The 26,152-nt window shown below is 40.7% G+C and overlaps 1 protein-coding gene across 1 annotated transcript; it reads right to left on the bottom strand.

The window, feature by feature from the left end:
- Window positions 1–459: 459 nt before the first annotated feature.
- LOC134619476 (L-rhamnose-binding lectin SML-like) lies at window positions 460–8,745 on the bottom strand. Its single transcript, XM_063465311.1, has 9 exons — window positions 8,715–8,745; window positions 8,159–8,191; window positions 8,021–8,080; window positions 6,217–6,352; window positions 5,817–5,926; window positions 1,231–1,275; window positions 805–937; window positions 592–695; window positions 460–504 (listed from the first exon to the last, which is right to left on the bottom strand). The coding sequence occupies exons 1-9, from the start codon at window positions 8,743–8,745 to the stop codon at window positions 494–496; spliced, it is 663 nt and encodes a 220-aa protein (XP_063321381.1). The 3' UTR covers window positions 460–493.
- Window positions 8,746–26,152: the final 17,407 nt, after the last annotated feature.

The following is a 26,152-nucleotide window of genomic DNA, read 5'->3' as shown; positions in this document are numbered from 1 at the left end:
TGATATAAGATGCTGTAAGCTGAACACAGCTTCAACCGTCTGTTTGTTGAAAAATAGTAACGCGAGTGCATTTTCTTGTTAGTAACTGTAACGGCGTTGTAACGATAGGAATAGTAATTAGTTAGATTACTCGTTACTGAAAAAAGTAACGCCGTTAGTAACGCCGTTACTTGTAACGAAGTTATTCCCATCACTGCATTTCACATTACAAATACAGAGACCAATGTTGTTTTTTTAAATAAAAAAGCAAAAACATATAATTAGTTGATAGATGATGTTTATTTTTGCAATTTTTAAAACAGTCAGATAACCTCCATCTAATCCTGGACAGGAAAAAAAACAATCACAGGTGTTTGAAACTGACTCAGCTTCACTGTTTTACTGCATCATAGGAAAAGTCATCAAAAGCACTGAAGCTACTGAGAGACCCATGAAATGGTTTTGCTGATCAATTCCCCCCAAAAATTGTCATAAAACTGCATTTTAAATCCGTTCATGTTAGATCTGAAAAAGAACAGACAACATCTCCACGTCAGATCATGTCAGTCTTTGTAGTGTGAGAACATCAACGTGATCATTTAGGCTGCTTACACTGACAGATGTAAGCCACCTCGAGGTATTTGTATGTGCCAACACAGGGGTCTCCAAACACCGAGTTACTCGCTCTGATGGTGCAGCTGTTCTTCCCGTCACAGCTGGAGATGCAGAGCAATGTGAGTGAGCGCAGGCATCGATGTGCACTGAGAAATATGAAAGTAATACCTGCAGCCACAGTTTAAATCAGTAACAGGAGGAAAACAGTACCTCTCAGCAACTTTGCTGGTGGGACGGGAGCAGTAAACATTTTGGACCTGAGAGGCCGGACGTCTGTAGGAGCATGTGGTCTGATCGTGGCGACCATAGTGAGCCCCGTACACGAGGATAGACTGCCCTTCATCTGACGAGAGAAGACGAGCAGAAAACAACCCAGCAACATTTTTTCAATTTAATCAAATTCAAATTTGATTCAAGTCATATAAATCATTTAACACGGGTCAAATTCATAGAACATAACAAAATAACACATTAACAGAAGGTAACAGATGGATTTACTTAATAAACACTAATAAGAAATTAAAATGTAAATAAAATAAAAACAAAAAGAACTGCAATAAAAGTAGAAAATATTCACCTAAAAATGATCAGAGTGTGAAGCGGGAGCTGAGACAACACAGATATAATGAATCTTACCACAGTGCAGGTGTGCAAACGAGTGCTCGCATGTGACCAGGTGACCTGTGGAAGCAGGTCAGATTAGATATGAAAGCATTGAAGAAGATCGGCTCTCAGCTACATGTTGAACCTGCTGTTTGGCAGCCTCAATGTAAATAAAGCTGAAAGTTTAGGGATTCATTGCTTTCCACTGGACCTTCTTAAACCTCAGGGGAAAAATATCTTGGTGTCATGTTTGTACCTCTCTTTAGTTTGACTCACAGATCAAAGCAGTTGTTACCCAGTTTTCTTCAGAAAGATGAACTCTTTCTTTCTGTTAATAACCTAAACGTTTGATGCATGAATGAAAGGATCCTGAACGTCTGCGTGCACAGAAGTGTAATCATATTTGTGAGGTACAGGATCAGAAATATTGTTGCTCACATATACGCGCCTACATGAACTTCATGTTCTCTAGCAGATGTTCCACGTGCTCTGTCTCCTGCTGCTCACTTGGGTTTGTTAATCAGGGTCTTCTCATGATTCTGAATTTCTGATTGGTGCGTTCTCACTCACTGTCTCCCTCCTCAGATGACATCATCTACCTCAGGAACAGTGTTCACATCCCAGCTCAAAATGTTTTCATGAGCTTTCACATTAGCTTTAACATAAAGTCATCAAAGCAGATTTTATGTTTTACTAAATTATAATGGAAAAAGTCATTATTCGTTGTTTTCAAAGTATTACTTGATGGTTTTGATGATTTATTGAAAGTCTGCTGTGTTTAAATGTTTTGACTTGACTTAGCGTTAGCATGCTCACATTTGGCGTACAGCACTCCCGCACACGGCCCTGTCATTACCCCAAACCGACACTACCCGCTGATCTGTCCTCCACTGACTGATGTCCCCCTGGTCCCAGCTCCTATATTTGTTCCACTTTTAACAGTAATACACAAAACCCTGGACTCGGACCTCTCTCTCCCACAGTCAACACAATACCCGTAATAATCACAAACAGAGAGCAACACAATTATCATAAATCCAGCAACTCCAAAAACATTAATAACCTCCGGCCTCTTCAAAAATCTCAGCATTCATTGAACTCTACTGTCAAAAATCCACCAGTCTCAATTAGTATGGCACTTTTAAATGTCCGCTCTCTGTTGAATAAGTCTTTTATTATTAATGATTTAATTTTAGATAATAAACTTGATTGTTTATTTTTAACTGAAACATGGCTGGGTTCGGATGCACCAGTTGTTCTCACTGAGGCCTCCCCACCAAATTTTAATTTCTCTTTTTCTATTAGAAGTGGTAAGAGAGGTGGTGGGACTGCATCTTTAACCAACAACACACTCACCACCAAACAAATTTTATTTGATCATTTTACCACTTTCGAATTCCACGCTATTGTTTTCAGCAGCCCTCCAGTTTTATCTGTCACAATTTATAGACCACCTAAAGACAGTGCTGCTTTTATCAAGGAATTCTCAGAATTTTTAACAAACATACATTCAAAATATAAAATGATAATTCTAACCGGTGATTTTAATCTGCACATAGATAATCCTTCTGACCCTACATCAAAAGAATTCTTAAACATTCTTCATTGTATGGATTTTACCCAGCACGTCATGCAGCCGACTCACAACAGAGGACACACTCTGGACCTGGTCATCACCCATGGGCTGTCCACCAGTGTGTCCTCTGTTGTTGACTTAGCTGTCTCTGACCACTACTGTGTGTTTTTTAACATCACCGGTTTTATTCAGCGGGAGACCTCGGTGCGAACTGTGAGGAGGCGCTATCTAACCTCTGAAGTGGCTGCAAATTTTACCAGGGTTTTAGACGAATGGCCCCCTGTGATTCTACCTGCACCCTGTGATTTTATTTTTAATCATTTTAACCTCAAACTGAAGAAAAGCCTCGACTCCGTTGCTCCACTCACCACCAAAAAGATTAACGTAAAACGTGTATCACCCTGGAGAAACGAAGAAGTCAAAAAACTCAAAAGAAATTGCAGGGCAGCAGAAAGGAGATGGAGGAAAAATAAAAATGAAATCAACTATCAAATACTTTGCGAGCATCTTAAAATTTACAATAATACACTAAGGAATTCAAGAAATTCATACTTCGCCAAAATAATCAGTAATAACAAAAATAATCCCAAGGTCCTCTTCTCCACCATAGATCATTTATTTAACCCTGATTTTAACAGCTCCCAAAGAACCCCCACAGACTCACTCTGTGAGCAGTTTGCAGACCACTTCAGGGGAAAAATCAACACCATCAGATGTGATATTTTATCTTCTCGTGTTATGATTTTAAACACATCTGAGGGCCCGACTGTACCTGAGGAGACACTGGACAGCTTTGTCCTGGTTAATGCTGAGAACCTTAAGAAAGTTTTCTCCACAGTGAGACCCACCACATGTCTTTTAGATCCAATCCTCTCTCCACTTTTTAAAACACTTTATGGATTTTTTGAAGCTGAGCTTTTATACATGATGAATTGCTCTCTTCAGTCGGGTGTCTTCCCTGCTGACTTTAAAACGGCGGTGGTGAGGCCCCTTCTGAAGAAGAGCAATTTGGATTGCAATAATTTTAATAACTACAGACCTGTATCCAACTTACCATTTTTAAGTAAAATTTTAGAAAAACTTGTTTTTATTCAGATTAATGATTTTCTGAATGATAAACAGATCCTAGAAATATTTCAGTCTGGATTTCGGGTGAACCACAGCACAGAGACGGCTCTCCTAAAGGTTTTAAATGATATTAGATGTAACTGGGACTCCCAGAAGCTCTCAGTCCTGGTGCTACTGGATCTAAGCGCAGCCTTTGATACAGTAGACCACGCTATTCTTTTAAACAGACTGAAACACATGGTGGGCCTCTCTGGTGCTGTACACAACTGGTTCACTTCCTATCTCTCAGACAGAACTTTTATGGTGTGTATGGATACATGCTCCTCTAAGATCCATAAAATGACATGTGGTGTGCCTCAAGGGTCGGTTTTAGGCCCTGTACTTTTTAATTTGTATATGCTCCCTCTTGGCGGTGTCATCAGGAGGCATGGAGTGAACTTCCACAGTTACGCTGATGACACTCAGCTGTATATCTCCGTGTCTCCTGATGACACCAGACCAATGGATGCCCTTTTTAACTGTAGTCTAGATATAAGATCTTGGATGGCAGAAAACTTTTTACAGCTTAACCAGGACAAAACTGAAGTTTTAATCATCGGTCCTGAGGCTCAGAGAGAGAAACTCTTGTCTAAATTACAGGCATTTTCACTATGCCCTTCACTACAAGTGAAAAACCTGGGTGTTATTTTTGACTCTGAGCTTGGTTTTATCCCACATATTAAACATGTAACCAAAATTGGATTTTATCATCTAAAAAATATAGCCAGAGTCCGCCCTATTCTCTCTCGGGCCAACACGGAGATGTTGATGCATGCTTTTATTACCAGTCGCATTGATTATTGTAATGCCCTGCTCTCTGGTCTCCCCAAAAAGAATATTTCACCTTTGCAACTTTTGCAAAACTCTGCAGCTCGTGTGCTGACGAAGACCAGAGGGCGGGCCCACATTACACCGGTTTTACAATCGCTGCATTGGCTCCCCGTGTGTTTCAGGATCGATTTTAAAGTTCTTTTATTGGTTTTTAAATGTCTTAATGGTCTTGGGCCTTCTTATCTTTCAGATCTGCTTTTACCATATGAACCCTCACGGACCCTGAGGTCCTCTGGTACTGGCCTTTTGATTGTCCCTAAAGTCAGGACACATACTCACGGAGAGGCAGCTTTTCAGTGGTATGGTCCTCGACTGTGGAACAGCCTGCCAGAGGAGCTCAGGGCCGCAGAGAACGTTCATGTTTTTAAAAACAGGCTCAAGACCCACCTTTTTAATTTAGCTTTTAACTAACGTTATTTATTTTATGCTTATTTATTCTATTCTGTTATTCTATTTATATTATTCATTTAGTTTTACCTAATATTTACTGATTTTATTCTTATTCATTTTTTATCTTCTTACTCTGTTTATACTTATATTTATATTATATCCCACTCTTATTTATTTTATCTTTTTATCCTGTTTATATTCTTATTAGGTCATATCTCCAGTGTTTCCTCGGAGGGGGCTCTCTGCACCGGGGCTGTGATCGACCGTGGCTGCTGGGGCCCTGTGGGTCCTCTGAGCCTGGCTGGGGGGCTTCTTAGCCTCCCTCCTGCTGTGCCCAGCCTGGAGGCTGCGGTCTGTGACCGGCTCCCGGTGCAGACAGCTCCCTGTGATAGTGTTTCCTCACTTGGCTAATACGTACCCAGCCCAATTTTACTCTTTAGGTGTGTGTGTGTGTATGTGTGTACGTGTGTGTGTGGGGGTGGGGGGGTGGGGGGATGTGTGTATCATGACCGCTTCTGTTAATGACAGTGCGGGGAATGAGTGGGAGGGTGAGGTGGGCTGCTTTTAACCATGTAAAGCACTTTGTGCTACAGTTTGTATGAAAAGTGCTTTATAAATAAAGATTGATTGATTGATTGATAAATCAGTCACAAACTCTCTGACCTTCTTTCTGAGCTCTGCTTCCTTCATAATTTCATGGTCATGTGATACTGACTTGCAGGTAAACAGGTGTAGCTGGTCTCCAGATATTTGTAGGTGTCGACACAAGGGTCAGGACTTTGGACGTCAGTCACGCTCAGTTCACACACTTTCTTCCCATCACACCTGAAGGAAACACATACATTAAAAAAGCAGCGCTGGATGTTGGTTATTGTTTAACTGAGCTGCTTTTTCCAAAACATATTTACACATATTTCTTTACTTTCTTTATTTTGCTCATGTTGTGGCTGTAATTGAAAGAGAACAGCAAAGGCTCAGTTGGCCCATAGAGAATAATTATTATGCTTATAGCTAGCATAGCTAGCTATAATTAGCTCAACCTCATGGACGCTCACATGTAGCTGACTGTAAGCTGCCACATTCACAACAGAAGTTTAGGATCCTTTCTCTTGTACCTCCTCCTGAGGACGTCCACGGTTCCCTGCTGAGAGCACTCTGTGTTGTTAAGCTGTTGTTGAGGTCTGTCCTCACTGCAGGTCTCTCCGTCTGCACGTCCGTACAGAGCTGCTTCCACACTGATCACTCCATTTTCTGTCACATCGAGTGGATCAGAAACGAGAGCATTTCATTTAAAAGCAGCGTAAAAATCAGAGTTCACTGCGGTTTTTATTTCTGCATCGTTGTCTCAAGGCACTTTATTTTATACGTTATTGGGGAGAGAAATAACATCGTGGAAGAGACATAAAGTGAGTAAAAAAACGTCCTAAATGCACTTAGAATTTATTTAGAACTACAAATTAAATTTATTTTAGCAATTATTGTTTTTTAATGTCACAATTCCAACCCTGCTCCTTTATCCGGGCCTGGACCGGCAAAAGTGACCCGAAATTGGCACTCTGGTGGAGTTACTTTGTGTGTGTGTGTGTGTGTGTGTGTGTGTGTGTGTGTGTGTGTGTGTGTGTGTGTGTGTGTGTTTATAAGTAGTTTTAAACCTTGTGATCCACAAAACAGCATAACAGTAGAAGAAGAACTGACTGCGTTACAGTGAGTCCGCGAGCAGCGGCTTCGCTCATGCGCGATTCATTTGCCGTTTGGACGCATGGGTATGAACATCTCCTGCCCTGATAGCAGCTGGAGGAGGACTATCCTCCGCCTGTGAGTACTTTGGCACGGGTGAGGTGCCCACGGCAGCATGCTTGTTGAGAATAAGAGTGATACGCGTTTTCACGTCAAAAAGTCGTCATAAATAATTCTCCAATAATACCAGAAAAAGTCGCCAGATTTGTCGCTAGTCGCTTTTTAGAAAAAAGTCACTAAGGGGGTCAGTTTCAAACTGGTCATGTGACTGCATAGCCATATCTGATTGGTAAAAAAGTCACTGGAAACTCCACTGGCGGCATGTTATCTAATGTGTTAAACTAATTATTTTTTTAAAAGTAACGAGTCTAATTTAGCAAATGTAGCGGAGTAAAAGTACCGTTTTTCTTCACAAATGTACTCAAGTAAAAGTAAAAAGTATCGCGCAAAAAAGGTACTTTAAAAGTACATTTTTTCATTAAATGTAACGGAGTAAATGTAACTCGTTACTACCCACCTCTGGTTACAGCACACACAGATTAGCTGCTCTGTCCTGCCTACTGAGAAACAGTGTTGCCAACTCCTCAGTAAGAAAAATCACTATTGGCTGTCCTAAAAGTAGCGAGAAGTTGCTACTTTTAGAAGTTGTTTTAGATAAAAAAGTAGTTAAGGGCGTCTGACAGCTTGCTAAATATAGCAACAAAGTCGCTAAGTTGGCAACACTGCTGAGAAACCTGACACCGGATCATTTGCATACTTAAAGTGATTGGCTGTTTAGCTGGGGGGAGGGGGAGTGTGTGAGCCTGCGCACAAACAGAACACAGAGGGAAAGAGCAAACAAGACTTAAACCCTATCATCTCATTTGTACCTTTTCCAGCAGATTTTTTCAGCTACTGTAGTAAATCTTGTCCAAAATCAGTTTGTGGATAATCTGTTTTTTTTCTTCCAAAAGTTTGACTTAAGGGGGCAGGAAGTTTGTTTAAGGGGGCATTGCCGGCCCAATTTATGTATTTGTTTAAAAAATGTTTCCAATTTAGGACGATGAACCTTCAGATGAAAAAAAATATTTTTTATCAATTCATGAATTCCAAGAGTTTCATTGACTGAGTGAAATGTACAAGCCAATTTTTCACATCCCTGCCGAGTCGCTTTGGTTGTGCAGATCCAAACATGCATCGTACCACAGCTCAACCGCTGGACAACGCCCATGTCACAGGTGACAGCTTTCTCCATGGAAGCATCTGAAGAACAGATATGAAAATGTGACATGAGGTGAGCTCTGTAATGATAAACTGGATCTTGCACCACATGCTGTTTACCTGCTCTGCTGAGCAAACAGGTCGCTGCCAGCACTGAAAACAAATGTCAGTGTTTTATTCATTGAGCAAGAGAAGAGATTTAAACGAAAATGATTTGATCATCTTTTTGAAAAAGCAGAACTTCTCAAACATGCGTGTTGTATATTAATATTAAGGCTTTGATGTTTTACCTATTTTCCTGCGTCTGTAACTGAAATGAAATTATTTTCACCATAATGTTGCTTCACCCTCACATTATTATCTACTACCAGCTTTGAACATACTTTTCTGTGAGGTATCTAAGTCACACCTTTAGCAGCGGGTGTCACATGTGTCATAAAATCACAGCCTCATCCAAGTGTCTGTCGCCTTTCATGTTAACCATAAAATGTGCTCAGCATTTACATTCAGCTCAGAGATCCCTGCTTACAGCCTCGCAGAGCTGTCAACAAGTGATACATCTGGACCATCCAACATCCAGAAAACCCACATACATATAAAATAATATTCAGACGGAAACAAACATTTTAGAATTCAGTCATTAAACATAAATAAAGAAAATCAATCGTGTACTCACACAGTGTGCAGCTGAGCCTTACGTGAAACATGGTGCCAGTGCTGGTGAATACTGGTACTGTTGGTACCTGATTCAAACACACTTCTATTTATTCAGTTTGATAAGGAACTTTATTTTAAACAGTAGTTTGACCCTGTTGGATCCTACCCAGACGGATTAACTGGAAACTCAATTTAAAGCAAGAATCTATGATTAGTGGATGTAAAAGATGATAAAACAGAACAACGTCCAGTGTGTGCTCCAAGGCTCTCAAAAGGAAGGAGACCAGAATTTATCATACACTTAAAAGTTGTTTTCAAAGAATGTCAGTGTTCATGTGAGTGAGCTTTAAACGTGCTTGTAGACGGACTTTAGGACTTTGAGGACGCGCAGGAAGAGACGCTTTGACAGTAAATGTTTACTTGGCAAACCTTCACATGCGGCCGCCCCTCCCTGAGCCTGGTTCTGCCAGAGATTTCTTGTTTTTATTTCCAAACGTCACCAAGTGAGCATTCACTTGGCAACGTTTGGAAATAAAGACGACAAGACGACCCCCCCTAGCCACTTAGGGGGTTAGTTTTGTGAAGTTGTGTTGGAGGCAGGCAATCTTTTATGTATTCTTGTCCTGTTACTGTCATGTTTCAGCTGTTTAGGCAGGAAGAGGACCCAAAGTGCAGAACTCACAACACACGGGAATAACTCAAAATGCAGCTTTATTGCTGACACACGGAAATGATACAGAACTAAAGTAAACTGGAAAATATAAACTAAACTTAACAAAGAAACACACAGCATGAGGGACGATGCGACATGGAGCAGAGGGAGACTCTGACATAAATACACAGAAGGTAATGAGGGAAGTGGAAGCACACAGGGAACACAGCTGAGGGCAATTACACTTGACAGCACGGGGAGGACACGAAACTGCAGGAAGTACACTGAGACAGCCTGGAGAGAGCGAGGGAGAACATGAAGGAAAAATGAAGGGAAGACGAAAACATGGAACACAAGGAGTGGGAGCAAAGCACAATAAGTCACATCACTATATAGACAGTTACACAGAGGGAGACACAGAAGGCAACAACACAGGGAGAACATCTAATAAACAACACTGAACAGAACAACCTAGGAAACCTGGAGTAATCCTCAACATAATGCAAAATATGACAGAAAACATAGGGAACTTAAACCGCTGGGTCAAAATGACCCAGGACCATGACAGTTACCCTTTTTAGGCTTCAATGATAAAACAATATTGGTCATTATAAAAGTACAATTTCAACAAAAACCCCCAAAAGATCAGTAAATAAAATGAGGCCACTTGGCTTCAGTTCTCTGACAGAAACAGAGCAGGATAGTCAGCAAACTGTGAACGAGATGTGTGCAACACTACAAAGTGTTGTGTTCTTTTTTTGATCATTTTATTTTAGATTATCAAAATATAAAACAAAAACAAACCCCCTCAATAAACAAAAACAAACAGGCTCAGATGCATTACAGAAAAAACAATTAATTCAAATAAACATGCACTTCACAAAACACCACAGGATAGAATACCAAATGCTGGAGTCGATGAGAGTTTACAAATCTGGCCTTCGCAAATTGCTCCAAGAAGGGGTTCCGCACATTCAGAGGAGAATCCTTTGAGTCTTTGCTGAACTCTTCCATTTGTATTATGGACATCATGTCTGTTACCCTTAACTGAAAGGAAGGAGGAGTGGGGGACTTCCATTCCCTCAGGATTAGCCTGTTGGCGGCAATCAAACCTAGTTCCCACTGTAACCGGGAGTAGCTCTGATGTCTGAGAACATCCAAAAATTACAAGTTCAGGTTCACGCTGTAGGGGCTTCATTTATGCCTCGGAAGACCAATCAAATATTTTAGACCAAAGTCTGTTAATGAGGGACAAGACCAAAAGGCATGGAACAACGAAGCTTCCGCCAATCTACACCTGTCACACATTGGGAAGATAAAGGATAAATCTTGTGCAGTCTGACGTTAGAATAGTGTAACCGGTGGAGGATTTTAAATTGAATTAATTGGTGTCTGCTGTTTATAGAGCAACAATGGATTTTAGATAAACACTTACTCCACATAGATTCAGGCACCCTCCTCCCCGATTCTTTCTCCCAAGCCTGCCTAATCCCAGCAGTATACACCACGATAAAATCACCAAATAAGTGTACAATTTTTGGGACAAAATGTCTGGAATCAGGTTGGCTGGCTCTTGAGTATTTCGTAGATGCCATGCTCCAACAGAAGAGTTGCAAAGTCTTTAAACTTGGATTGGATGTAATGCCTGACCTGCAGAAATCGATAAAAATGTGAATGTGCACTCCAAAAACTAAAACTGACATTTACTTAAAATTTTTGAGGCAACACTTTTACACTTAAAAATATTGGTTAGATTGGAAACCAGTAAAATCTGTTCAATATACTTGATCAATTGAATAACTAAAGCTTAAACATATTAAGCTGAAATAAATAACTGTAGTTTTACACAAACATGAAAAAATTGAGTAAGTAACAATGACATGCTTGGTCAATGTAACTGAAATATAGATGGTCAGTTAATCCAAAATTTTGTTCCATTTACTTCATATTGTAAACTGAACGTAATCAAAATTGTACTTAACATTATATATGGTAAATGGCCTGTATTTGTATAGCCCTTTACTAGTCCCTAAGGATCCCAAAGTGCTTTACACTACATTCAGTCATCCACCCATTCACACACTGGTGATGGCAAGCTACATTGTAGCCACAGCTGCCCTGGGGCGCACTGACAGAGGCGAGGCTGCCGGACACTGGCGCCACCGGGCCCTCTGACCACCACCAGTAGGCAACCAGTAGGCAACCGAGACTGTCGGTGCCAGGGCTCGAACCGGCAACCTTCCGATTACAAGACAAACTGCCAACTCTTGAGCCACTGGTAGTCTAAGACTAAAAAAACAAACTAATATTTAGTTGTTGCGTGTTTCATAATACATGTATGAAAAATGACCACATGTTAAACATTTTACCAAATGAAAATTTAATTTTTATAAACATGGCAATAACTCAAAATAAACAAGCACTAAAAAGACAAGAGGGGGGGTCGATGCCGGATCATCCAGGGTGTCCTGCTGCCAGAACACTAACGCTCTGATATTAGCAGAAATTGTTGTGTTTTAACCGGACACATGTTAGGTTACGAAAAGACTTGAAAGACTAATACACAACGGCAACATCTCTAGGTTTCACTTCTCACCCAAGCATGAAATCCCAGGTATTTAACCTCCAGTGGGCTGACGAGGTGGCTCTTCAGTGTTGTGCAATCCACTTTGCCAGAGTTTGTTTTGTTTCCCCGATGTATAAATCCTGGTGCCAGGACTCTGCAGTCTATTTACACCTACGGGCCAGTGGACACTCTTTCAATGATGTCGACGTACACATCCTGGTGTATCAATGGTTGTTGATCAATGGTCATGAGAATTTGCATAATTAAGATGAAGGAGCTGACCTCCCAGCCCATTGTTCCTTCACTGGGCATTATGCAAATGTCCTGTCAGCTGAGACAAACCTGCAGTCAGCTGAGACTGAAGACGTCACTTGGATGACACATTTCTCCCACTGAAAACGTCCAGATGAACAGAATTGCAGTTATATAGTTGTATAGAACTTTGCTGTCTGCAAAATTTAAAAGTTACAATTTATATTTGAATTTCAGTTATAAAAATGATTTACTAAACAGGTCTGTGGTTTTTACAGTAAAAGTATAACAGTTTCCTACGCTGAATTTATATTTTTCATGTGATTTGAGATCAACTGTGTTAATACAGTACATCAAAATGGAGAAAAAAAATATGAGGTAGAGGTGGACAGATCAGTATTCAATTAAGTCAATGATCTGTGTAACTTTAATAATAATAATAATAATAATACATTTTATTTGAGGGCGCCTTTCAAAAACCCAAGGTCGCCTTGCAAAAGAACAAAATTAATAAAAGGAGCAACAGTCATAAAATCCATAAAATAAGTTAAAATTGCAAAGCAGAATTTGACATCAGATAAAACCAGCATTAAAGCACATAAGCCAGTTTAAACAGATGTGTTTTGAGCTGTGACTTAAATGCGGGAAGAGAGTCAATATTTCTTATGGCAGGAGGAAGAGAGTTCCAGAGACGAGGAGCAGAGCGACTGAAAGCTCTGTTCCCCACAGTGATGAGGCGTGAGGACGGAACAGTAAGTTGAATAGCAGATGATGATCTGAGAAGGCGGGAAACAGTGGTGATATGGAGCAGGTCACACAAATATGAAGGAGCAGATTTATGGATACACTTGTACGTGAGAAGTAAGATTTTAAAATTTATCCTGGCTTCTACGGGCAACCAGTGAAGCTGCTGAAGAACTGGGGTAATATGAGCTCTTGATGGAGTGCAAGTTATGACCCGAGCTGCAGAATTTTGAAGAAGTTGGAGTTTATGAAGGGACCGTTTAGGGAGACCAAATAAGAGGGAATTACAGTAATCAATACGGGATGTAATAAGGCTATGGACAAGGATGGCAGCAGCATGGGGAGTAAGGAAGGGACGGAGTTGGTTAATATTACGTAAATGGAAGTAAGCAGACCGGGTTATGTAATTAATGTGAGACTGGAATGAAAGAGTATTATCAAGTATGACACCCAAACTCTTAACCTGAGGTGAGGAAAGGATGGGAGAACGTTCAATGTTAATGGAAAAACTGTGGGATTTAGTTAAGATAGATGGTGTACCAACAAGTAAAACTTCAGTTTTATTACTGTTAAGTTTGAGAAAATTGGAGGAGAACCAGGATCTAATCTCAATAAGACAGTTTGAGAGGGAGGTAGGTGGGAGGGATGAATTGGGTTTAGAAGAAATGTAGAGCTGGGTGTCATCAGCATAACAGTGAAAATTTATATTATATTTTTGGAATATATAACCAAGAGGGAGCATATAAATAATGAATAAAAGAGGCCTGTGAAGGTTCTCAGTCATCCAGGTCATCATAGTCAAAGGAGTTTGCAAAGAAAAGCGTCTGGACTTCTTTAAGTTGCTTGAAGACGTTTCACCTCTCATCCGAGAAGCTTCTTCAGTTCTAAGGTCAAATGGCCGAGAGTCCCAGATTTAAACCCAGTGGGAGTGTCCCCCCAAAGAGGGACAAAGGACCCCCTGATGATCCTCTAATCACATGAGCCAAGGTGTGAAAGCGGGTGTGGGTCCCAATCAGCCAGGGTTTCGGGTGAGCTCATTGTGAAACCTGGCCCCACCTTTTCAATAAGATAAGGTAAGGTGATAAGGGAAGGTGCACCGTGGTCCTAAACACAACAGATTACCACACAAAGATCACTACTCTCCTCAGGGACAACAACACCTACGAAGCCTTAAAGCGAGACCCCACAAGCAGCTACAAAAAGAAAGTTATAGCTTGCCTTCAAGACCTTGAAAAGGACAAAATCATTGACCGCATTACATATCACCGCCTTTATCCAGGGGATGCCATACCCTGCATTTATGGACTTCCTAAAATCCACAAGGAAGGGGTCCCACTCAGACTCATAGTCAGTAGCATAAACTCAGCCACTTACAACATTTCGAAACACCTTGCTACCATCCTTGCACCTCTCGTGGGGAACACCCCACACCACATCAAGAACTCCACCGACTTCACCGACAAGGTCCAGAAACTTACCCTGGGTCCAGATGAAACCATGGTGTCCTTTGATGTAGTCTCTCTCTTCACTTGCATACCCACCACGGAGGCAGTGGAGACTGTCAGAAAACGACTACAAGAAGACAGCTCCTTGGAAGACAGGACCAACTTCACACCCGATCAGATCTGCACACTGTTAGACCTCTGCCTTACCACAACATACTTCAAATACAACGAAGGTGGACTCCTTCACTGCGCACATTAACGCTGTGGATAAAAACATCAAGTTCACCAGGGAAGACACAAAGGGTAACTGTTTGCCTTTCCTGGACTGCGCTGTGCACATTGAAGAGAATGGCAACCTCAACATCGAAGTTTACCGGAAGCCCACACACACGGACCAGTACCTCCTCTTTGACTCCCATCACCCTCTGGAACACAAACTTGGAGTAATCAGGACCCTACACCACTGGGCAGAACATGTTCCCTCTAAGCCTGAAGGGAAAAAGAAGGAACACACACACATAAAGGAAGCACTCAAAACATGTGGTTATCCTAACTGGGCGTTTATAAAGTCAGCAAAGAGGCACAGAAAAGAAGATCAGACACCAGCGAGGGAGGATAAGAAAGACAGACGCAACAACGTTGTCATCCCCTATGTAGCCGGTGTATCAGAGAAACTCAGGAGAGTTTTCTCCAAGCACGACATCCCAGTGTACTTCAGACCCAGCAACACACTCAGACAGAAACTGGTTCACCCGAAAGACAAAACTCCAAAACACAGACTTAACAACGTGGTGTATGCTGTACAGTGCAGCGAGGAATGCCCAGACCTCTACATTGGAGAGACCAAACAGCCACTTCACAAGCGCAGGGCACAACATAGAAGAGCCACCTCCACAGGACAAGACTCAGCAGTCCATCTGCATCTAAAGGTCAAAGGTCACTCTTTTGAGGATGCCAATGTTCACATTTTGGACAGAGAGGACAGATGGTTTGAAAGAGGAGTGAAAGAGGCCATCTATGTCCACTGTGAGCGACCATCTTTGAACAGAGGCGGTGGTTTACGACACCAACTGTCTGCCATCTATAACCCAGTTTTGAGTTCCCTCCCCAGACGCCTTAATGCCCATTCACATCCTGGACCATCTGACCTCAGGAATTCACATGACAAGGTGGGGCCAGGTTTCACAATGAGCTCACCCGAAACCCTGGCTGATTAGGTCCCACACCCGCTTTCACACCTTGGCTCAGGTGATTAGAGGATCACCAGGGGGTCCTTTGTCCCTCTTTGGGGGGACACTCCCACTGGGTTTAAATCTGGGACTCTCGGCCATTTGACCTTAGAACTGAAGAAGCTTCTCGGACGAGAGGTGAAACGTCTTCAAGCAACTTAAAGAAGTACAGACGCTTTTCTTTGCAAACTCCTTTGACAATAAAAGAGGCCCTAATACTGAACCCTGGGACACAACGGCAGAAACAGGACAGAGACTTGAAGAATGGGATTTAAATTGGATAAACTGAGTGCGGTCTGAGAGATAGGAGGTAAACCAGGCAAGGGGGATGTGACTAATGACAATGGATGCTAGAGCTGGGCGATATAAGATTTTTTCATATCACGATATGTTTTTTTCATTTCAGGCGATAACGATATATATCACGATATAAGCCAAATAACTATATTTGTAAGATTTAAATGTGCCGTTGCTCACAAGTAAAATGTGAAATAATCAGCAGCTTGTCTTGATTTTACTATTTATTTCCCATTATAAGTTCAACAGGGTAGATGCACTTAAGGAACATGAGATTTCAGTTTCAGATAAATAAAGACAAATATTGCAAACTACACAAAACGCAGCCGCTAAAGCGTTTAAGTTTCAAAATAGAACAAACAAAACAGACTACTAAATTGTCAATTCCACTTAGAAACAAAATATTAATTCTAAAAATAAATCTTAGTTTGTTTTACAGAAGAACAGACAAAATTGACTAACTTTTGTCAATATCAAATAAACTGAGAACTAAAAGGAAATTTTCAATCTCTCCTTGTTGTATAGCTTTCTGAACTTTCTGAATCCTTTATCATCTGCAACTGAAAATAGTTGTGGATGATTACTATACCTTTCTAATGTGACGTTGTTGTCCCTGGCTCTCTTTCTCTCTCTCTCCCTCCCGCTCTGTTCCTGTGCTACTGCCAGTGTAACTACCGCCCCTCCCCCCTCTTCCCAGCGCAAAGCACAAGGCTCGCGTGCGGAGTGAAGCGGAAGAAAAGTGCGAGAGAGAGGGTGAGAGAAAGAAAAAAAAACAAACCCACGGCTCGCGATAAGGAGCCGGCTCGCGTCGTTCACGTCAAAAATCCAGCTCTAAGAGCCATTTCGTTCGCGACCGACACATCACTACGAAATACCTTCGCACTACAGAACTTCTATGGCCCTTCCGTTCGACAATCTCTCCGGAATTGGAACCATCATCTGTTTTCTCTTCGGTAACCTGGTCACCCACGCTCTCGGTTGATTTTTCTCTAGTCGACACACTCATTTCCTCCATTACCTGGGCAGCCCGGCTGGCTGCTTCCCAAACAACTACACATGTGCGGCTTGGCACTTGTGCTGTACGTAACAAGTCACGTGACGTGACGCTGCGGCTGTGATTGGTTCGGCTCTGCGCTACTTAATTTGGATTGGCTGTTCTTTTCTTTTCTTTTTTTTTAAGAGAGCAAGGTCTATCGCAATAGTTTATTTTTTCTATCGAGAAAAAATTTTTTCGCAATACATATCGTTATCGTTTTATCGCCCAGCTCTAATGGATGCTAACCAGTTCAAGAGAATATTGTGAGAAATGGTATCAAACGCCGCACTAAGATCAAGAAGGATGAGGATGGATAGGAGACCAGAATCAGCTGCCATCAGAAGGTCATTGGTAATCCTTAACAGAGCAGTTTCTGTGCTATGATTGGGGCAGAAACCAGATTGAAATTGTTCATAGAGATTATGGTCATTGAGATGTAAGTGAAGCTGGGAGGCGACAACTTTTTCAAGAATTTTTGAAATAAAGGGGAGATTTGATATAGAGCGAAGATTATCAAAGTTATTGGGGTGGGCACCAGGCTTTTTGAGAATTGGAACAGAAAAGAAGCATTTTTCAGAGATGAAGGAACGATTCCAGTGTTCAGGGAGGAATGAATAATATTGGTTATGAGAGGAGCTAATGAGGGAAGACAGGCTTTAACTAACACAGTAGGGAGAGGGTCAAGGTGACAGGTGGATGATTTAGATTTTATAATAAGATTAGATACATCAGTTATGGAGGGAAGAGTAAAGTCTGAAAATAACTGACAGGAAGACAGTGGGGGAACCAGGAAGTCTACTACAGAGTTGGAAGCTCCTACAGAGTTAAGTTGACGGTGGATATCTGAGATTTTACGAGTGAAAAAAGAGATAAGAGAATTACAAAATCAACAGAATACATGTGGGAGGGGAATGTGTCTGGAGGTGTTGTAATTTTACTGAACAATGAAAAGAGGGACCTGGAGTTACTTTCATTACAACTAATTAAACCAGAGTAGTAAGCAGATTTGGCTGAGGCAATGCAGTCCTTATAGAACAAAACATGATCATTGTGCATTTCTTTATGTACAGTAAGTCCGGTTTTGTTGAATAGACGTTCGAGTTGGCGTCCTTTAGCTTTAAGATGACGCAGGTTGGGGGTAAACCATGGTGCTGAACTGGAAAATGAGACAGTTCGATGTTTAAGAGGAGCAAATATGTTAAGAAGGTTATGAAGGTTGACATTATAATGACAAACGAGTTCATGAGGGGCTGAGGAGCAGTGGATAGATGGAAGGTCATGGACGGCAGATGAAAAAACAGCTGGGTTGATATTACTAATTTTCCTAAAAGTGATATTACGAGAGATACAGGTTTTGGAAGCAGTTATGTTTGCATCAAAAGAAATAAACATATGATCAGACTGGGGAAACAATGTGGCTTTACAATGGGTGGGGGTAATGCCAGAACAACAGACTAAATCCAAGATATGACCTTTAGAGTGAGTAGGAAATTTTATGTACTGTAGAAGCTCAAAACTTTCCAGGTAGGAGGTAAAATCTCTGGAAAGAGGGATTTTATCATTGTCCATATGAATATTGAAGTCACCAGCAATGATCAGATTTGGAGAAAGTACAGAGAAATGAGTGAGACGAGCAGAAAATTCATTTAAAAACTCCTTGTTTGGCTTAGGTGGCCGATAAACAGCCTCTCCCCGAGTTGCAAGGTTGACAGGTGTAAACAAACTCAGATGGGGTGGAGTCATTGAGAGAAACAAAGTCATTGGGCTGTTGCCACGTTTCAGTCAGGCAATGAAAGTCCAACTTATGATCAGAGAGAAGATCCTGGATGAGATGTCCCTTACCAGTGAGAGAGCAGATGTTTAATAGACCGAAGTTATAACTGGAGTTACCATGCCTGACAGTAGGCTTAGTTGATCTGGCAACGTGGGCCAGCATGTTGCAGTCGACAGCCCAGTCCGTCTTGTGGGGAGGACGACGAGTTTTAGACCAGATGGGCACTATTGAGTTAGTGTCACTGATGTTGAAATAATGCCAAAGCCCTCGGTGGATGTACCTGCGACGGGGCTTGAAGGCAATGTCTGGGTAGAGGTAAAGAGCCACAGGTGGAGAGACAGCAAGGCAAAAACAGAGCCGCAAAAGATCCGTAGCAGAGTACTGGAGAAGAGCTGTCGCCGGGTGATGAACGATGTCTAAAACAACCCAGGTGAGCACGAACGAGCTTGTGGATTCACATCTTAATCAGGGCCGAGCACTGAGCAGAAACGGTTGGAAGGGGCCAGATGAAAGTAGGGACCGAACAAACAGCTGACAGCTGCAGCGCAAGCGATAGAAACTGCAAATATTGCAGAAACAAGTCAAAACAGGGTTGCGCATTAGATACTTGATTCAAATTGTTTTCACCATCAGAAAAAATTATAGTAAAAATATAACAATAACAATGGCAAAGCAATGTCGACTCTGTAGTTTTCTCTGGTCCCCTCCCCAATCAGACCAGGAGTGACATGTTTAGCCGCATGTTCTCCTTAAATTGCTGGCTGTCTGAGTGGTGTCCCAGAAACGATGTGGGCTTCATAGATAATTGGCAAACCTTCTGGAGGAAACCTGGTCTTGTTAGGAGAGACGGCATCCATCCCACTTTGGATGGAGCAGCTCTCATTTCTAGAAATATGGACAAACAGAAAGAACAATACAGAATCCACATCTGAACCAAAGAGTAAAACAGTGAAATGTGGATTATTAAATATTAGGTCTCTCTCCTCCAAGTCTCTGTTAGTACATGACTTAATAATTGACCAACAAATCGATTGACTCTGCCTTACAGAAACCTGGTTGCAGCAGGATGATTATGTTAGTTTAAATGAATCAACACCCCCGAGTCATTCTAACTACCAGAAACCTCGAAGCACAGGCCGAGGGGGCGGTGTGGCAGCAATTTTTCACACCAGCCTATTAATCAACCAAAGACCCAGACAGACTTTTAATTCATTTGAAAGCCTGATGCTTAGCCTTGTCCACCCCAGCTGTAAAACTCAGAAACCAGTCTTACTTGTTATCATCTATCGTCCACCTGGGCCTTACACAGAGTTTCTCTCTGATTTCTCAGACTTTTTATCTGATTTAGTGCTCAGCTCACATAAAATAATTATTGTGGGTGATTTTAACATCCATGTAGGTGCTAAAAATGACAGCCTCAACATGGCATTTAATCTGTTATTAGACTCAACTGGCTTCTCTCAAAATGTAAAAGAACCCACCCACCACTTTAATCACACTCTAGATCTTGTTTTAACATATTGTGGTGGACCACTAGAAGGCTCCACTCACACCCAGTGTCGAGAAAGTGTGTTGCTGTGTTTTCTTTGGCGCAATGTATGGAGCTGACCTCTGACCACCACCTGTTGCCTACGGGTGGTGGTCGGGCCCGGTGGCGCCAGTGTCCGGCAGCCTCGCCTCTGTCAGTGCGCCCCAGGGCAGCTGTGGCTACAATGTAGCTTGCCATCACCAGTGTGTGAATGGGTGGATGACTGAATGTAGTGTAAAGCGCTTTGGGGTCCATAGGGACTAAGTAAAGCACTCCGAACCGTAGTAAAGGGACCTCTGGCTAATACGTCGGGTTCCGTGTCGGGCTCGTAGCCGAAAACTAGCTTTACTTTGTTGTCTGGGTCAACTTTGCTAGCGAGAGACAGAGAGAGGCGTTGAAAGGCTGCTCCAACGGAACTTATTGTTTCGGAGGAAAACACGAACACAGTGTACAGTCGAGTCTTAATAGCTTACTTACAGCTGGGCTCATCAGGCACTCTTCTTGGCTGCAGTGGTTATTATTATATTTACATGCTTCCAGCTCCTGTTTCTGCTCGGTGACAGCTCGTACTTTTCCTTTCTCTCCCTCCCTCGCTCACAGACACATAACGAGTATGGCAGTCCATTCTCGCTGCAGCACGGACTACACTGCCCATGAGGCTACATGCTTTAGGGCCTGTAGCATTCTGCCTTTTAGCTTAGCACAACAACAACAAAAAGGGCTCTCTCACTCAGAAAACACGCAGTCGCAGAGAGAGTGAGAGAGCGTCGCCCTGTAACCATGGCAACCGTAACACTGCCATGGAACAACAACTTAGCTGTCAAACAAAACCCAAACAGTCCTGACCCGCCACAATATGAAACAGGAAAGTACCGCCGTGTAATACATTTATTTCAACAAAGTAACTGTATTCTAAATACCACCTTTTTAAACGGTAACTGTAACGGAATACAGTTACTCATATTTTGTATTTTAAATACGTAACGGCGGTACATGTATTCCGTTACTCCCCAACACTGCCAATAAATCATGAAAAGTAAGGTTTAAATTTCTGGTGAAAAATGTGTTCATGACAATGCAGATTTTGTGTAAATTTAAGCACGTAACAATTTAATTTTTTATAATAATAAAAGTTAGAGTGTAAAACTTAAATTAGACCGTATGTTGCTAGTATGTAGCTTCTTATATTTTATACTTAAGGCACATAATTATTCATTTTACAGGCTGTACAGCACATGAAAAATGTTTTATTTGACTGTAATATTTAATTATGTGGGATAAATAGGGTTAGATAGGGTTAAATAAGAAATTTAAAGAGTATGTTTATATAAAACAAATTCATTCTTACTCCATTTTATGTATTTGAAACATATTTAATAGATATTACAGAATGTAGATGGATATGTGAAAAGAAATGCCTTTGATTTTGCCTTCTTAAGTAAATTTCTCTAGATCAGCCCCTGCAGCACAAATAAAAACCAGGACAAAGTTCAAGCATTACGGAAGTTTCATTTCTCATATATTATATTGATTATACTCATATTTGATTAGAAGTTTATATATAATGAACTATTAGCAGAATCACATATAGATATACTCTTATAGCACTCTGTGTTACTTTAACCATGAAAAGACTGGATAGTTGTACATTATTTCACTCTTGGATGGAGATAAGCTGAGGGATGTCAATCTCCTTGACATGTTATATGAAACCATATTTGTCAATACATCCACCAGCAGTGATGGAAGTGACATCATCAATTCAGATCTGTCAGCACACGAAGAAGCAGTTATGGATCTCTGACACAAACAAAAGGTTTGTTGGCGTTACACCCTGCATCGTTGACATAATCCCGTCCTGTAAAAACGGTTCAAAATAAAGAAGAATAGAAATAAAATCAGAGGTCTGTGCAGTAAATGTTTTCTTCTTTTCTAATGTAAAAGAAAAAAAAACACAGTTCTGTTAAAGACCTAAGATGACATGATTTTAATTTGAATTAAAATAAAAATGGATTTCAAAAATTAACCCAGACTCAGTTTGTACCTCCATAGTTTATCATCATACAATCTTCTCTTCCTCCAGCATCATTTGGCTCTCCTTTGGCCCAGTTTGGGAAGTCAAACTGGGAACCATCACTCCACATCCACCAACATTTCTGAAAGAATGAAGTTTGAGGTCTAAGGAGCTTGGAAAGAAAAGCATTTAAGTTGCTTCTTTAAGTTGCTTGAAAGCAAGCAACTTAAAGAAGTCCAGACACTTTTCTTTCCAAGCTCCTTAGACTACGATGACCGGGATGACTGAGAACCTTCACAGAAATAAAGTTTGAGGTTCACTGTGTTCTGATGTACTTTGGTGCATCTATGCTGAGAGTGCAGACGTGAGACCTCTACACTTCATGTCTGCTGCCAGCAGATACTAGTAGCTCAAAGACAAATCTCAGTTAACACAAAGAAGAACACGACTAACTCTTATATACAAAACACAGACCTGCTAAGGATTTGACAAATTATGAAATTTGAATCAAACTGCTGAACATGAAGAGAAACATATGAAATATCAGGCAACAGAAACAGCTGCAGCTCATCCTCTTTATCTATGAAACACTTACAGTCTCTCTATCGTTGCCTCCAACCCAAGCTGTTTCATACGACCCTGCTGCTGTGTGAATGAGCTCTCTGATGAAGGTGTACTCAGCTGTGCTGTGGAACGAGGCCAGATGTCCACCGAGTGTCTCACAGGAACTCTGAGGAGGAAGATGAGGTGCAGACCACAGAAGATGAAAAGTGTGAGAATGCTTTTAAAATCAAAGACAGAAACTCTTTATATCATCAGTGATGCAGCGACAGCTGGTGTTATTTCCTAATGTACCTCAGCATCAGTCCAGTTCTTCATGCTGCTGTTAAAGATGAAACAGCGACCTCCAAACCAAGTCCAACCAGGAGGGCAGGAAGGAGCTGCAACATGATTGTAAAGTTAAAAGGTCAGTGAACAGATTAATGATTCCTCAAAAGAAAGTAATTTCTCACCATAAACTTCAGAACAGAAGATGAAGAATTTCATAACAGACATTTGTTTCAGACTGCATTATTTTTCATGTGTTCCTAATAAACTGTCAGTTGAGTACACGTCAAAGAAAAGCAGCCGATAGTCTCATGTTAGAAGGCACTGAGCTTGAACAATGACTGTCATATTAACGGCTGGTTAATTATGTAACTGACTAACTACATCAGTACTACACTGCCTGAGTCTTTCTAAGGCCTCAGGTTTGTACAGCTTGTTGTACTTGTTAGGCGTCCCATCACACTTCTCTGCAGTTCTGATAGTTGGGTAACTTCCCTCCTTTCTGCCTCTAGTTTTTGTCTCCACTGAGGATTCTGTTCTTGTGTTCATCTCATATTCAAGGATCACTGTTGCTGTGTAGATCAGCTGGCTGTTTGCAGTGATGGTCACAGAAGGGATTTTATTAGTGTGTGCTCAAATATAGGACTTTGTAGGAATGCTTGAACTTTTTTCATATTTAATTAGCAAATACAAGCAGATTTTTGCTTTGCACAGAGTGAAGGCAAAGGACCAACAAGTGCTCAGCATCTCTGGGAACTCCTTCAAGACTGTTGGAAACCATTTCAGGAGACGACCTCACGGAGAGAAGGCCAAGAGTGCAAAGCAGTAATCAAAGCAAAGGGTGGCTGTTACCAAGAATCTAAAATGTAAAACATATTTTGAGTTATTTCACACTTTTTTGTTTACTACATAATTCTACGTGTTCATTCATAGTTTTGATTCCTTCAGTGAGAATCTACAATGTAAATAGTCATGAAAATAAAAAAAATAAATAAATAAGGTGTGTCCTGATTTTTGACTTGTAGTCTATGTTAATAAATCTTTCATGCTGAAATGAGCAAATGTAACAAGTTTTATATATTTTTATGTTTTTGTAAAATATATACAAGTATTAAAAAAACAGAAAACACTGTTGTTTCTCAACCTGTATTTTGGGAAAGACATTAAAAATTTATGTGTATTTTTGAATTAAATACGCATAAATTTTCGAATTAAATATATTTTTAAATCATCCAAGCAGAAGGCTTAACCTGTGTCTTTGTGCTTATCTAGTCTCTTTTTTTCTGACTACCTGATTTTAATATTGTGTTGATCAGAGCTCTTGTCATTTTCTGTTTTGCATTTAACCTTTTTCTTTTAATTCTGTCTGTTTGATTTTTCTTGTAAGTATCTTTAGTTTGGTCAGAGGACTTTATAAACTCTCCCTTTTAATGTACTTTTATTGCAAAATGTGTTCATCTCTCAACTTCAGATTGTTATTAAAGAAGTGTTACACTGATTTACTGCACCATCTTGTGGTATAAAGCGGTATCTCTGCCTCATCTTCAGTTGGTAAACACAATGCACAGATGTTCTGGACATAAAGTCACAGCTGTGATTTCTCCACATTCTGTCGATGTTCAGGAATCATCAGTGAATAAAACAGAGACAACATTGATGCTCTGTGCAGGAAAACGAGGGTCTACTGTAAGCTGTTTAATACATTTTTTTATTTACGATGTCATTTTCATTAGCTTACTTGATAAAATTATGAAAAAATAATTCAAATTCAAAAATTCAAAATTTATTTGTGTAGCACATTTAAAAACAACAGAGTTGACCAAAGTGCTTCACAATCAGTTAAAAACAAGAAAAAACAATAGAGAAACAAATAAAGATAAATTAGAAACAAATACAGATAAATAAGAAGACAATGAATTAAATATAAAAACATAAAACAGGCCTGATGGTACTCATACTGAACTCAAATTAAAAGCCAAAGTAAAGAAGTGAGTTTTAAGACGCGATTTAAAAGACTGAATAGACTCTAAAGTACGAATCTCCTCTGGCAGATTATTCCAGAGTCTGGGTGCTGCTACTGCGAAGGCCTGATCTCCTCTATGTTTCAATGGAGACCTTGATTGTGCTAAGAGCATCTGGCTAGACGATCTCAGTGCTCTTTTGGGGTCATCCATGTTGAGGAGTTTGTTTAAATAACTAGGCGCCATATTATTTAAAACTTTAAATGTAAGTAAAAGAAACTTAAAATCAATACGATATTTTACAGGGAGCCAGTTTAAATTTGCTAAAACTGGAGTGATGTGTTCATACAGTCTAACACCTTTTAAAAGATGTGCAGAGGCATTTTGGACTAACTGCAAGTGATGAAGAGATGAGTGTTGAAGACCCAAATAGAATTGCAGTAGTCCAGTCTAGAGGTGATGAAGGCATGAATAAGTGTGTCTAGGTCTCTTGGAGGAAGATAAGGCTTAGCTTTGGCAGTTTCACGTCAGTGATAAAAAGTTGTTTTCACATCTGTGGACACTTGCTTCTCTAATTTAAAGGAGCTATCTAAAAACACTCCGAGATTCATGTAAACAGTTAAGCAAAGGCTGCAGTGGGACAGAGACGTCCAGTTTTAAGGGGAAGTAAATTTGGACGTCATCAGCATAACAATGAAAGGGGATGTTGTATCTCCTAAAAATAGATCCCAAAGGCAGCATGTATAAGGAGAACAGGGCTGGACCCAAAACAGACCCCTGTGGCACACCACAACACATCGGGACAGAGGAAGAGGAGTGTTGCCCAATTTTAACAGAAAAAGACCTCTCTGATGAATATGATTTAAACCACGATAAAACCGTGCCTTTTAGACCAACAACGTGTTCAAGTCTTGATAAAAGAATGATGTGATCAACTGTGTCAAAGGGGGCAGTCAAATCTAAAAGGACTAAAACAACAGAGCAACCTGAGTCGACGGTTACTCGTAAAGCGCAGTAACAGTACTGTGACGAGATGTAAAACCAGACTGGAACACTTCACACATGCCATGAGTGTCTGAAAAGGTCTGAAGTTGCTTAAAAAAAAACAACTTTTTCCAAAATTTTGGACAT

This window comes from Pelmatolapia mariae, linkage group LG20, assembly GCF_036321145.2.
Source record: "Pelmatolapia mariae isolate MD_Pm_ZW linkage group LG20, Pm_UMD_F_2, whole genome shotgun sequence".
Lineage (NCBI taxonomy): Eukaryota > Metazoa > Chordata > Actinopteri > Cichliformes > Cichlidae > Pelmatolapia > Pelmatolapia mariae.
The sequence above is the reverse complement of the archived record's forward strand: the minus strand, read 5'-3'. Positions and strand labels throughout refer to the sequence as shown.